Source organism: Lichenostomus cassidix, chromosome 5 (assembly GCF_008360975.1).
Source record: "Lichenostomus cassidix isolate B80296 chromosome 5, HeHo_3.0, whole genome shotgun sequence".
Taxonomy (NCBI): Eukaryota; Metazoa; Chordata; class Aves; order Passeriformes; family Meliphagidae; genus Lichenostomus; species Lichenostomus cassidix.
Window position 1 is genome coordinate 53,425,338 of NC_139486.1, and position 13,294 is coordinate 53,438,631.

Here is a 13,294-nt window from a genome sequence, read left to right on the forward strand (position 1 = left end):
ACTGTTTGTTATTGTAAAGTGATCTCAGTTTTTGAGCATAGAGTTTTAAATGGATTTGATTTGTATTTTTGGCATCTAACCCAGCCTGCAGATCACGAGGCCTCCCAGCGCTTATGCCTTCAGGCTAACTTGAAACAGATACTGCCAGCAGTGCATGGTCCTCTTAGTCCACATTGCAGCTCCACGTGCTTCACGCTGCCCACCATGCCAACCTTCCCTGAAGACAAGGGACAAGCAAAAGAGGCACAGCACAGCAGTTCTCCTCCAGCCAAAGTAAGCTCTCTTACAAAGTGTTTTCTGACACTTGCTGGAAACCTGAGGCTGAAACCTGTTTGTGTATACTTAGGGGTTTATAAAATAAAGTCAATTTGTTGGTCTGTATATGGGTGTTTTGCTTAATTGATGAAGCTATGAATGATCCTGCAGTTGATATTCTTAGAGTTCCTCAAATATTTTATAGCCTAAGGGATGAGAACATAAGTTGCTCAAGCAGATGTTTATCATTTTGATCTAGAGGCTTATAAATGGTTCAGAAAAGATAGACATATATCAAAGCTGTCCAAAAATGTCCTTTCTGATGTTATTAAAGAAAACTTCAGACTTTGAGAACAGTATTTAGGCTTGTACTTCACAGTAGCCTTGGAACAACTGGTGTTGCTTTTCCAGATATAGAAGATGTTATGCGATTCTTGTGTGTGTGAAAGATAGAAATGGGCTTTTTTTGGTTTGTAGCCTTTTCTGGTGCTTTATTTGCCACAGCAGTAGCTGAACATACACTGGAACTATACAGAGAGCAGGTGGGTGCTCCCCAGGCATATTCATCAGTTCACCTCAAATTTGTATGGCCATCTACATCTGTTTACATCTTTTCTTTCCAGATAAATATAAAAAGTCAACAAGAGATGGGTCTTCCCCCTTTTCAATAATCTATACCACAGATAAAAAGTAACTTTATATTTTAATAAACTGGGGTTGGATTTTTTTTTAAGTGTTAGCTTAGCTGAAGTAAAGAACCTTACTGTGATTAAGAAATTACAGGTTAGCCAAATCTTCATTTTTATGCAAAGTGGTATAAAGAAAGAGGATTTATAGTCTGGCACATCCTTGGTTAAAGATGTAACACTGTTAGTGGATTTGAGGCCACTGCATTCCACACTTCAGGTCAAAACATCCGCTACTTTAGCATTGTTGGAAAATATTGTCAGCAGTGAGCTCTGCACTGATTTGTCATGCCTTCCATCTAAATTGCACATGGTGCTGAGTGTTAATTTCCTGCTTTTAGATAAATACGCCAGTTGGGTGTTGTAGAACACCCCAGTTCATCAAGACTACCATCTGATAACATATATTAGGTCAAGAAGATTTTGCTGGGGCTTTTAAACTCACCTACGTGAAAAGTATTTTAGTACAAAAGGCTTGCTGTTTAAAACACACCCAAAGAGGAAAAAGATGAAAATCTAGCAGACATCAGTGATTCTAATTCTAAATGTGCTTATCAAATGGGAGAAATTAAGATTTCCAGCCACCTAATCTAAAAACATTAGGTTTTTAAATACATTTTCCAGCCCTTTTAGAGGCAGATCTTAAATGAAGTGTGGTAATGGGATAGTTCATGAACCAGTTCACTCTGCAAAATTCTTTATTTTAGATAAATGGTTATTTTTAGGCACAAAGTAGCAGTGATGGGATTTTAACCAACACACTGCTCATAAGCATACTTAAGGTTTGCCACTAGCCAATGTTGTGTAAATTTGATCTTTTTCATAGCTATTGTCACTCTTGGCTCTTCCTGCAGACCAAGTTCTACAACGTAGTCACTACCAAGTTCTACAAGTGCACTACCAAGTGCACACCAAATTCTACAGCATAGTCATAGTAGTGTTTGAGTGAAACAGCTTATTGTGAGATAAGGATTTGAAAGCAAGGAGAGGGCATCAGAAGGAACTAACAAGTGAGGGATTTGTTTTCTGCCATTCAACATTTTCTAAGTCTGGAATCTCGTCTCTTCAAAATGCTGCCTGGTGTCTACTAATTTCCTCATTGTGTTTCAGAAAATTCTTCCCCACCTTTTCCCTGGATGCCCAAATGCACACAGATTGCAAAACAATTGTAACAAAAAGAAAATGTACCTTACACCACATGTAGCTTTCTGCATGCTTCAAGCACCTTTTACAAGATGGGAAGACCTAGGTTCTATGTGTCAAATTCATTTTGAAAAAACAAATGTGGGTTTCCATTTTGGTATTTCTTAGAGCAGCCTATGTTTTTCTGAAGTTCAGTCCAGACTTTTAATTAATATCTAAGAACAAGGCCAGGTGACAGAGGTTTTTCTTTTCCCTTTTTTATTTTTTTCCCCCAGAGCTTAAAGAATTCTGGTGTTATACAGTAAAGTTCTGTCATCTGACTGTCTGACATGGAAGGTCTTTCAGCAGAGCAATTTTGTGTTTCCACCCGTCCCCCCCAAATGTAAAAATCCACCCAAATTTGGCTGGATTATAAAACTTCCAAAAGCACATTCTCTGTATGCTCAGTGAGGGCCTGGTGGAATTTAACAGCCAGCATGTCTGCAGGTTCTATCTCCACCCTGAGAATCCCTGAACCTCTTGGCTATTCTGTTATGGACCAAACTGCCTGTTCCACCCTCTCAGCCTTGCACACACATCCCTGCAAGTCTAGATGGCTCCTGGTCACCCTTGTGGAGCAGTTCCCACCTGAGCCATGCAGGTGGAGTCAGTTTTACCCTGCATTTTTGGGGGGCGGGAGCTTGGGACAAAAAGGAAGCAAAGGCTTGGGTAGCAGGAAACACTGGTAGTAGGAGACAAGGCAGCTCTTGGGAATAGCTGAGGTGCAGGCAGGTCTGGAAGCTACCAAGGGAGCACAGTTAAAGCACACAGGGGAAGGGTGATGGAAACCTTGTGTGTCATCTTTGTGCAGTTGGATGACTGTGAGGCAGCTTAAGCTTCCTGTTAAAGCTTCTCTTCCAAGACCTGTGTGGAGCAGCCTGACTCTCCTCAGAGGATAACAATTCCTTTTGATTGGAGCCAGCTGGCCCCACAAAGAGCTTCCTGTCTGGCTCTTCCTGCCCCTCTCCTGGACAATGTAGGTTTGGACAACAGGGGCCATGAGGTTTCACTTGTGTAGATGCTGAAGTCCTAGAGCTGCTGACCAGGATTAATGTTTTCTACCTGACCTGAATTAGCCTTGGCTGCAGCCTCTTTTTTTTTTTTTTTTTTTTTCTTTTTAATGAGCTGTTTTTAGAGTCCTAAAATGGGCTTGAGTGACTTCAAGGCTGATGTTACATCATTCAAAAGTTTTTGCTTTTTGGCAGTCATGAGATTAATATAAACATTGTGCATGTGTGTGCAGCTGATTTGCCCTACAAGCAGGACAAAACCTGAAGTTCTGTCATTGATAAAATATAGTTATTTTTTAACATTTTCAAGAATATTATTTAAAATTTCTTTCAGGCTATTCTTATAAAATGTCACTTGTGCACTTTAATCACATATTCTTTGGGATGCTAACATTTTCAGAATTACAAGGATATTTTTCTTGAATTTCAGTCTTCACAGTGTTTTCTTGGCATGTTCCCCATCCTGCTCTCCTGTGACTGACAAGGTGAACTTGCCAAGGAACTTCATATGAGAATTATGAGTATAGAAGTGTGGAGCTGCAAGAAATATTTTTAGTAAAAAAAAAAAGCTATTTACAGTAGAATCAAGAATCCTATATCAGGGGTCCTAATGAAGGCATATTTCATTGCCTTTGAGAGGCAGAAGGGTTATGCTATGTATTTTAATATTATACCATTTCCCAAGTACTTCTAGAGTCCTGTGAATTGATCAGTAAATACATTATTTCAGCAAGAATAAAATGCAGCACTGGGAGAGATGTTGCAAGGAGTTGTATGGTAAATGATAGACATTAGCAGTCAAATGTCAGCTTCCTTAGGGGATAGAATGGAATGATTTTGGATAGAAAGGACCTTAAAGATCATCCAGTTCCAACTGCCCTGCTATGGACAGGAATGCCTTCCACTAGCCCAGGTGGCTCAGAGCTCCACCCAGCCTGGCCTTGAACACTTCCAGAGTCTAAAATTGACTTGCTAAACTGTGGCTTATTGCAGGCTTCATTCCATAAACACCTACATTAGTGATATTGCGACAGCTTTTTCTTACTTGCCTTACAAATTTCTTGTGAAACTTTGGAATGTAGTTTCAAGAAAAATGTAAACTCCTAATAACAAACTGAAAGAAAACACTTGTATATACTAGTACCTAGCAGAATCAATTAGGATTTGAGAATTTGCAAATTATTCTTTAAATTTCACAAGTTGATTGATGGCAGTCCACTGCCACTGCTGGGAAGCTTTCCCTCCAGCTGTTTTTTGGTTTTAATCTTAGCACAGCATTTGGGGTAGAAGTAATCATTTTCTTACCACATGTGAGAAATCCACAGTACTTTATGCCAACTTGATGTATCTCCACTTGTGATATCTCACAGGAAACTGATTCCTTTTCTTCAGCTGAATGACATCATTATGCAGAAAGAGTGGGATTAAGTTCTTGGGGCAGGGATTCATATTTTTTAAGCAGGCATGCACACATTAATATCAGTGCCAGCTTGCCAGTTTATTTTATCCCTTAGAAATTATATTTTACTAAAAATTGAAATGATATTTTTAAAAAATATATTTCCAAGTAATTTGAGAGAAAACCATATGGAGCTCTTAACAAGAGAACTTTAAATTATTTTCTGGGGGGTTTGGTATCATGTGTACACTTAATACTGTGTTTGTTCAAGCTTTCAGTACACAGTACAGTAGTATCATTTGGAGGGTTTGTGTGCTTAATTTAGCCCTTTTATACAGAGCTGCTTTTCACACTTACATTCAGCTCATAAATTCACTGAATTCACTCTTGTACATGTACTTCAGTAGAGGAATGGTTTGCTGTGTGAAAAACCAGAGTGTCTGCCTCTTTAAAGCTTTCTCAGTGGCTCCATGCTTGTTGAATTTAGCTTGCATGCATTAAACTTCTTTGAGAAAACAGATATTCCAGGTCTCTATTATCTCTTTGGAGTAATTTAAGTATTGGCCTCTATTCATGTTTGTTTTGTCAAATTAGAACTAATTCTCTCTAATTTCAGTCATTTTCTCTTTTAGGTAAATTGAGCAATACACATTATTTTCCACATAGAGAGTCAATGTTCAGTGGTTTGAATTTCTGTTTAACTATATTTTTATATTTGTCACAAACCATTCAGGACACTACTGTTGAAGGGACAACATGCAGCACACCTTCTATTGTTCTTCCAGAGAATGCTGTTACGCCAGATGTAGAAATTGATAAAAATCTGGTTAACAGGTACTATATAATACATTACCAATCCATCCATAAATTTGAAGTGCTGTGTTTCTAACAGATTTCTCTGAAGTGCATATTGTATGAAAATATTGCTGTATCTCTGTGATTTGGTCATACTGTTTTTGCATTTTGAGGATGGAATTTGGGATGCAGGGTGGGGGAACAGGAATATAATGGAGATTAAAAAGAGTCACATGTAATACTGAACTTGACAACCCAACTCATTGAGCTGGACAAGTTAAATGTGTAGTTTGAATACTGTAATCCGATGAGTTTTGAAGCAGTTTTGGGCCTGTTCACATAGATGGGACAAGAATACCCCCTTGAGGTTAAGCATATGTGAAAGTAAGTTGTTGAATAGAAATGGTAATCCTGTTTGAAGCTGACAAAATTTGCAATTCAGTTTTGAGTTGGGTTAAGGTTACTATATTTATTCTGATAAAGTGTACTTCTTGACCTGGGCTTTTTAATTTTATTGACCCCCCGCTAAACTTTAAATATAGGGAAAAACATATCAGAAAATATATATCATAAATCTATAATTTGCTTGTATTTTTAAAAGTGTACTTCTCCAAACTTCAAGATTAGTTCAGAGTCAGAATTCCAATGCAGCACTTTAAAAGCAGAATTATTTGCAGGATCAGCCTTTACATTTCTGCAGTTGTTTGAGAATTTTACCTGGTTTGCAATTTAGAAAGATCCCATGGGAATGTCACTGTGGGAGCCTAAGGAATTATTTCAGCCATAAAATTTATTTTAAGAAGCAGTGACAATTTACAAAGACTAATTTATTTTTAATTGGTATATACTATTCTTGTATTATTTTTAAGTCATGGTAATAGTCTAAAGAAATGTAGGGTGTTTTTCTGAGAAATCATGTTCACAGCAGATGGTAGTAATAGCAGATTTTAGAACTCCTTTGTGAGATCAGCTTCTGCAATTTTCCTTCTTTCTGCAGTCTCCATTTTCCAGTTGTTTGGAGATGAGAGGAACTGCAATAAATTATTTTTGTCTTCCTTTTCTAATCAAAGTGGGGTTTTTTCTAATATTATTTTTTATACACAATTAGGACCTTTTTTTTTGGTGGCATACTCCATAATTTTTACTTGTTCATTTTCTCTCTAGGCCTCGTAGTCCTCACAGGAGACATTCTAACCGTGCCGCCAGGAATTCAACAAGCTCACTGACTTCTGTTGGTAAGAAGTGATTATTCATTTCAATTAGGATATTTTCTCAGAAATGCAATAAGGACCTAAATAGAGAGTCTGACTGTATTAACTACAGTTTTGCCTGTGCATACTGTGTAATGCATGCACAGGGAATACTGCTGGCATGTTGAATTATGATCATGAGTTTGTAAGTGGACTGCATGCAGACCAGTTCAGGGAAATACAAACATTGTTACCTTCAGAAAGTTGTTAATTGGTGCATTAGCTAAACATTTTTGGAAGGCTGGATATACACACGCTTAAAATTTCTTGTTGACTGTGAAATACTGATTTCAGTAATACTGGTTTTGTTACATTTGAACTTAACTGCCCAAGGAAAGTAGAACTTACAATGCCATGCAAATATCTTTTGCTGGCACAGGAAAACTGTCATGGAAGGTCTGTCTCTCAAACTTCCAACACACAAATATTAGTTTAAACCAAGACAGATATTTCACTGAAAATAGATTGCTTTACAATATTCAATCTGTGAGCATGGCTTTTGATATCTGTGAAATTGAACTAAATTTAAGGAAATTAAAGCCAAAGCATTTCTCCCTTCCTCCAAAAAAGCAGTCAAAAACCAATGGAGAAACAATCCAACGCCTACAAACAAAAAACCCTTGGGTTTTTGCTGCTTACTTATGTCCTTGACTTTTCTGAAGACTGATGGGTCTTTCAAATTTTAAAATATTTTTCTCATATTACCTGATGACTTTCCTCCCCCTCATCCAAGCTGTTCTTTAGAAGCTTATAAAAGCCATTTATACTGACTCACACATAAAGGGCCTTTCTGACAACTGACTGCCTTCTTTGCTTCATCATAGGCTGGAGAAATGTAAAAATTGTTGCTCAAAGTTTAGTGTTTTCAACCAATTTGAAAGCCACAGATTAATGAAGTGTTAAATTAATTTCTAAAACTAGTGTGCATAAATCTATGCTGGGTGAGTTTGTGGGTTCTTAAACTTGAAAACTGAACACAAAAAAGCTCAGTCTACAACAGAAATGCCATGACTGTTAGTTGAGATGGATCTAATGGCACTTTTATTTAGAAATTAGAATAACTGTATTGGAGACACAGTTGGAAAAGCCAGTTTCACATATTCAGGGCATTTTTGTTCCCAGTGACTTAATTGTGGTGCATTATCCGTGTTTTTGAGGACTTGCTCCAAACTTGAGGTTATAACAGTATTAGAAATGAGCAGACAAAAATAAATTATCGTTAAATTCAAGCTCAAAGCTAAATTTATGTGTTTGTTTTGTACTTGTTACTCTGGCATGCCACAATATACATGGAAATGAGAGGTACATCTCTAATTCTGACATTTTCTACATAGACAACAGCGGTCATGTGATTGATCTGGTAAATGACCCACTACCAGATGTCAAAATATCAGAGGAAGACAAAAAGAAGAACCTTGAATTGTTAGAAGAAGCAAAGAAAGTGAGTGAGAGGTTCCTAACACGCAGAGGCAGAAAGTCAAGAAGCAGCCTCCCAGAGTCACCCACAGGTAGGGGCAGATCCTGAAAACCAGATCTTATATTCTATTTCAAATATCTGTAAAGGCAAACACCTAATGTAATGTCTGCACTGCTGCTGTTTAGATACACTTTGTTAATTTGAAGGTCAGAATCCCCCTTCTCCTCGCAATTCCACATAAAACAGAAATGACCCATCCATGTTCTCAGATGTGTCAGGGTGAAATGGTGTAAAGTTTTAAAGTGCCTGAATGTCACACTGCAAACAGTGTAACAAGAAAGCATGATTTCTATTGAAAACTGGAACATGGTCACAGATGATTGTTTAAATGAAATTTTAGTGGCAAAATTCATACTGCTGAAAAAACATTCCCTTCAGACACAATTATACTGACTCTTATTCTGAACATAGCCATAAATTAAGCTAAATGGACCAGATCCTCCCTTAAACACAGCAGAATAAAATGTTTTGCTCTAGAATGTCAATTGAAATTACTTTCCCCCTTGTATGTAGAGTTTGAAAACTGGAACAAAATGCCATTTTACCATGAAATAGGACTTTCATTTTGCTTTGAAATGCCAGTTCAAACAAATTTCTGTCTTAAAATTGGACTGACATTTTCTGGAGGAAAAAAGAAACCCACGACTATACATCACCTCTTTTTTTCTTAAATTCCTCCTGAATCTTCTCTTGTGCTGCCTCTCCTCAGTGCTTACAGTATCAGAAAACTGTGGAGAACAAGGATTCCCTGCATCAATAGAAATTTATCCATTTTTGACAAATATGAGACGTGAAACATTTTCTAAACTCCTAATTGCCAAGTTCAACCTAGCAATCAAAATGACTTACCAGGTTCTGGACAAACACATGACTGATGACTATGATATTGATGTTTTAATCTTATCTGAATTCTAAAATTACCAAAGGTGCAAGCCCAGAGTGTAAAATTACCTTTTCATTTTCTTTTGGTTTTGTCTTTGTTGTAATGAAGCAGTTTCCCCTACTCTTAGTCCTAACATTTCACTCGAGTAGCATCTCAGAGCAACTCTCTCACTCTTCCACTTCCACCAGGTGAAATGATCATGGAATCATTAAGGGTAGAAAAGACCTCTAAGATATAAAATCCAACCATTTTCAAGCTCAAGATTTAGTTTACAAGAACTCACCAAAATGTATTTGTTTAGTATTTCTTGAGAAGAGCAGATTTAAGCATCTGCTCCTGAATATGATAAAGCCCACATGTACATACAAAATATATTTCTGCATATAGATATTTTTATTACATTTTTTATTCCTGTGGTGTTGCAAGGTCACATATTGTATTTTTTAAATGTTATCAATAACAGAATTTTGAGAAGCTTTAATGATGTTTCAGGTAATGTATGTTTGATTTTTTTTTTTTTTTTTTTTTCCTTTTTAATGTATTTTTGACATTTGAATTTTTGTCCTTAATGTATTATGGGGAGCTGTACATATATGTGTTTGCTAATGCTATAGTAGTAAAAATCTTGAGCAAAATATCAGGATATGCCCTAATTATGTGTGTATCTTTCAGGGTCTGATGTATGCACAACCACTAGTCTTGAGACAGTATCTCCAGGGCAGGTAAGAGCTGCATAGTCTGTGCAATAACCTGGTTATTACAGTACTATATTATGATATGCTGTCCTTTTAGTCCCTGATAAAAATTGTGTGTTTGGAATACCATTTTATATACCAAAATGGGATTGCTGATATTTTCTCTGTGCAGTGAGTGACTAATAAGTGTTTACTCTGAAGACAAAAATTTGTTTGTTTCAGCATTTGTTATATGTGATAACAATAACAAATAACAAATGCTGAAAAATCATAAAGATCTGTTAAGTGTAGAAAATAAAAAAAGATCCAATATAATCCCAATCTATTAAAAAAAACAATCCCTAAAATTATTTCATAAATAAATGTGACAAGCAATGTAAAAATTAAGAGACTCAAAGTTCAGCCATTAATATCTGTATCTAACATTTGTAGCATAGATGTGAAAGATAACCTTGTAAGGCAATTTTTGCTTCCTTTTTTTGCTAGAATAACAGAATTGTGAAAGAGGATGACAGGCAAACTGCAGAGGTAAGCTTCATATTGAGAGCTGAACAAAGTCTACTGGTTTGTCTTAGCACACGTATTATTTATTGATGGGACTGAAAATGCTGAAAGACTGTTCACTGAGTGAAAAGAAAATTACAGTGCTCTAAGAAATTGTGAAGCACCTGCAAATGTAGTGGAGGCCCATGGGCTTGTAGCTGTCTTTACATCCTATCAAGCACCCTGCTGTAGCTCAGTTAAAACCAATATACTAAATAACTTTATAAGTAAAGTAGAAATACCTACTATAGTCATTTTGGTGTATGTCAGTGTTTTAGTCCTTATATTACATTAGGATGCTGAGGGTCTTGGCTTTAGGAGGATTGCTATAATGAGGTCTGGAATGGGAGGGGTTAACTCAAAAGTTCAGAGGAGATTCCCAATTCAGTATACTCTAAGTGCCTTTTTAAAATTACTTCTTTTGTCAACAGCACATATTCAAAAGCAAATGTCACTGAAACGGAAATGGTTTTTTACAGTGAAAAACTGTCCTTGGGCAGGGAAAAAGAGGAATCTGGACTTGTTTCTCTGTTTTATGTGTGTCTCTCTACTTTCAGAATGCTGCAAAAGGATTAATTGATCGAAGGCAGAATGATCAAAGAAAGATTTCTCAGGGAAGGTTGGTTCCTCGTTCTGCTGGTTTTGAAAACTCCAAAGAGAAGCTCTCAGACCAAAAAGAAAACTTTGATCCACGTAAACACATGGATACTTCACCTAAATGCTCCCCTTCAGCTGGTGATGGTGGCAGAATGTCTCTTAATACTTGCATGAATGTTTGTGAAAATGAACTTGGAAAATCATTCCTCAAGAAAGGAAAAGAAAATGACGTTCCTTTAAGAACCCATCTACCAGGACCAGGAAATATGGACTCAAAGCTAAAAATTCCTGTTCCAGAAATGAGGGACCATAAAGTTCCATGTAAACCAGAATTTAAACTGTGTGGACTGCGTCCTCCTCTATTACGGGCTGTGTCCTGGGATAGCATGGAGCCTGGACAGAAAGAGAAAACCCCTTTAAAATTACCATCTGAGGAAGATAAGAGCTTTGTTGGTAATAAATCTGGCAATCCATTAAAAGCATTCAAAGACCTTCAAATCCAAGTTCAACCAGTTCGAATGCAGAAGCTGACAAAGCTCAGAGAGGTAAGTCCTTTCAGCAGTTGTATCCTGTTTTAAAAAGTCATTTCATACCCTACTGTGGCTAGCACAGGTTTTCCCACGAGAATTCTTCTTGTGTTTTATAAATAAAGATAAAGTTTGGATGTTGTTGGAACAGTGTCCCAGAACTTGGGCAGTGCAGGCCTGGCCAATCAGGCCTGGGGGAAGGCTTCTGACTGACCAATCTGGGTGACTTTTGAGACCTCTACATATGTGATGAAATCAAAACAATAAAGGTCATTCCTTCTTGCCACTGAGAACTGGTGCTTTCATTACTCTGCTAGCTGCTCAACAGCGACACCCTACAAAACTTTAAACCTGGTAGACATTATTTTTAACACTGCAAGAAACATACAGTGGTATAATAGGAAACAGTTTCAGCATAATCAATAGAGAATTGTATCATGTTTTTCCTTTGCAACTGTAGTAAATTGTAGTTCTCTTCAAACATGCATCAAGTGCATTGTGGTATCTTCGATGAGTAAATATGCATGAGCATGTGCTCCTGCATGTTAACATTTGCAAGATCTCAGAGGACAGGAAATGGGTTTGTAGTGATTGATTATTGAACCTTCTCAGAAAATGTCTCAGAGGGTCCAGAGCTGGGCATCTCTGAGAGCAAGGACAGGTAGAGCATGCCAAGACTTACAGTTCCTAATTCTAACATGCAGCAGATTTGTCAGCTTCTGAAAGAATAGACTTGGACTGCAATATCTATTAACTAATCTGTTGTTAAATAATTGCCAAAATGATTAGTAAAATTTAGGGATTAAACCCTAAGATAAAAAGCAGAAATGTCATGAAATAAGAAAACAATGACTAGTATTACAAAAAATTACCTTTGAACGCAAAAAACACAGCAAGTACTTTCCTGAACAGCCTAATAAGGATATTTTCCTTGACCCCCAGTAGTTAATATTTTAAGATGAATACAGGGCTGACAGGCAAGGACCTCAAATTCTGCACTTTGGTAAATTCATTCCTGTTGTATTGTTTGTGGGAATGGCAGCTTAGTTATTAATCTTTTCCTGTTTATATAACACATGTATTCTTAGTGTATATGTACTGGAAGTTTTGATTATACAGATTCTTGAGCCATATAGTTACAGAAGAAATTCTTTACTGTGAGGGTGGTGAGGCACTGGCACAGGCTGCCCAGAGTAGATGTGGATGCACCAACCTTGTCTGTGTTCAAGGCCAGGCTGGATGGGGATCTGAGCAGCCTGGGATAGTGGAAAGTGTCCCTGCTCATGGCAGGGGAGTTGTAACTAGATGATCTTTAAGGTCCCTTTCAACCCAAGTCATTCTACAATTCTTTAATTCTATAATTTTGAATGACCTAAAAGCTGTTAGGCACAAATAAGATAATCAAATAATTATTACAACATGATGTGTAATTCCAGTTAGGTAAGATTTGAACTCTGTCTCCAGTAGAAATTGTCTAATCAAAACCAAAAGCAGGTGTTTGTGCATTTAAACATATGTGAGAATATGACAGGAAACAAGGAGATGATAAAAGGAGAAAGAAGGCAACAAGGTTCCTTGAGAGTGCATTTTTCCCTTCCTATAAGGAATAGAGATAAAGCAGAGTAACTGTGAAGCATTAACTTGCAGCTGTAATATCCCAAGCTCTTGTCTTATTAAGTCAAAGGGGCAAAGTCTCATAGATATGATTTTCTGTATTTTTTCTATTATCTGGGATACTTAGTTATTACAGTGGCTATATCCAAAATTGCTTTTTTCATTCTCAATTAATAAAGCTCTCACTTACTAAAACTCTATATATCTACTTGAAAAAGGGGCACATTTTGAGAATCTTCATTTGCATGACCAGGAATTTTTGTAAATAATGCCTGTATGAAATTTGAAATATGTAATATTTTAAAGTGTGTGTGAATGTACATGTATCCATGCTATGTAGCATCTGACTATAACTCAATGTAAATATTGCTATTCTGTTTA

General features: G+C 36.9%; 1 protein-coding gene across 8 annotated transcripts in view; it reads left to right on the forward strand.

Annotated features, from left to right (window-relative positions):
- The window catches only part of IRAG1 (inositol 1,4,5-triphosphate receptor associated 1), a 61,599-nt gene that overhangs the window by 30,575 nt on the left and 17,730 nt on the right, over positions 1-13,294 (forward strand). For all 8 annotated transcript variants that reach the window (XM_085063111.1, XM_085063113.1, XM_085063117.1 and 5 more), the window contains 7 exons: positions 85-273; positions 5,266-5,366; positions 6,492-6,562; positions 7,912-8,085; positions 9,610-9,659; positions 10,119-10,160; positions 10,733-11,317. In XM_085063111.1, coding sequence (XP_084919237.1) covers positions 205-273; positions 5,266-5,366; positions 6,492-6,562; positions 7,912-8,085; positions 9,610-9,659; positions 10,119-10,160; positions 10,733-11,317 — 1,092 coding nt within the window. In that variant the 5' untranslated portion in view covers positions 85-204. The remainder of the gene's footprint in view (positions 1-84; positions 274-5,265; positions 5,367-6,491; positions 6,563-7,911; positions 8,086-9,609; positions 9,660-10,118; positions 10,161-10,732; positions 11,318-13,294) is intronic.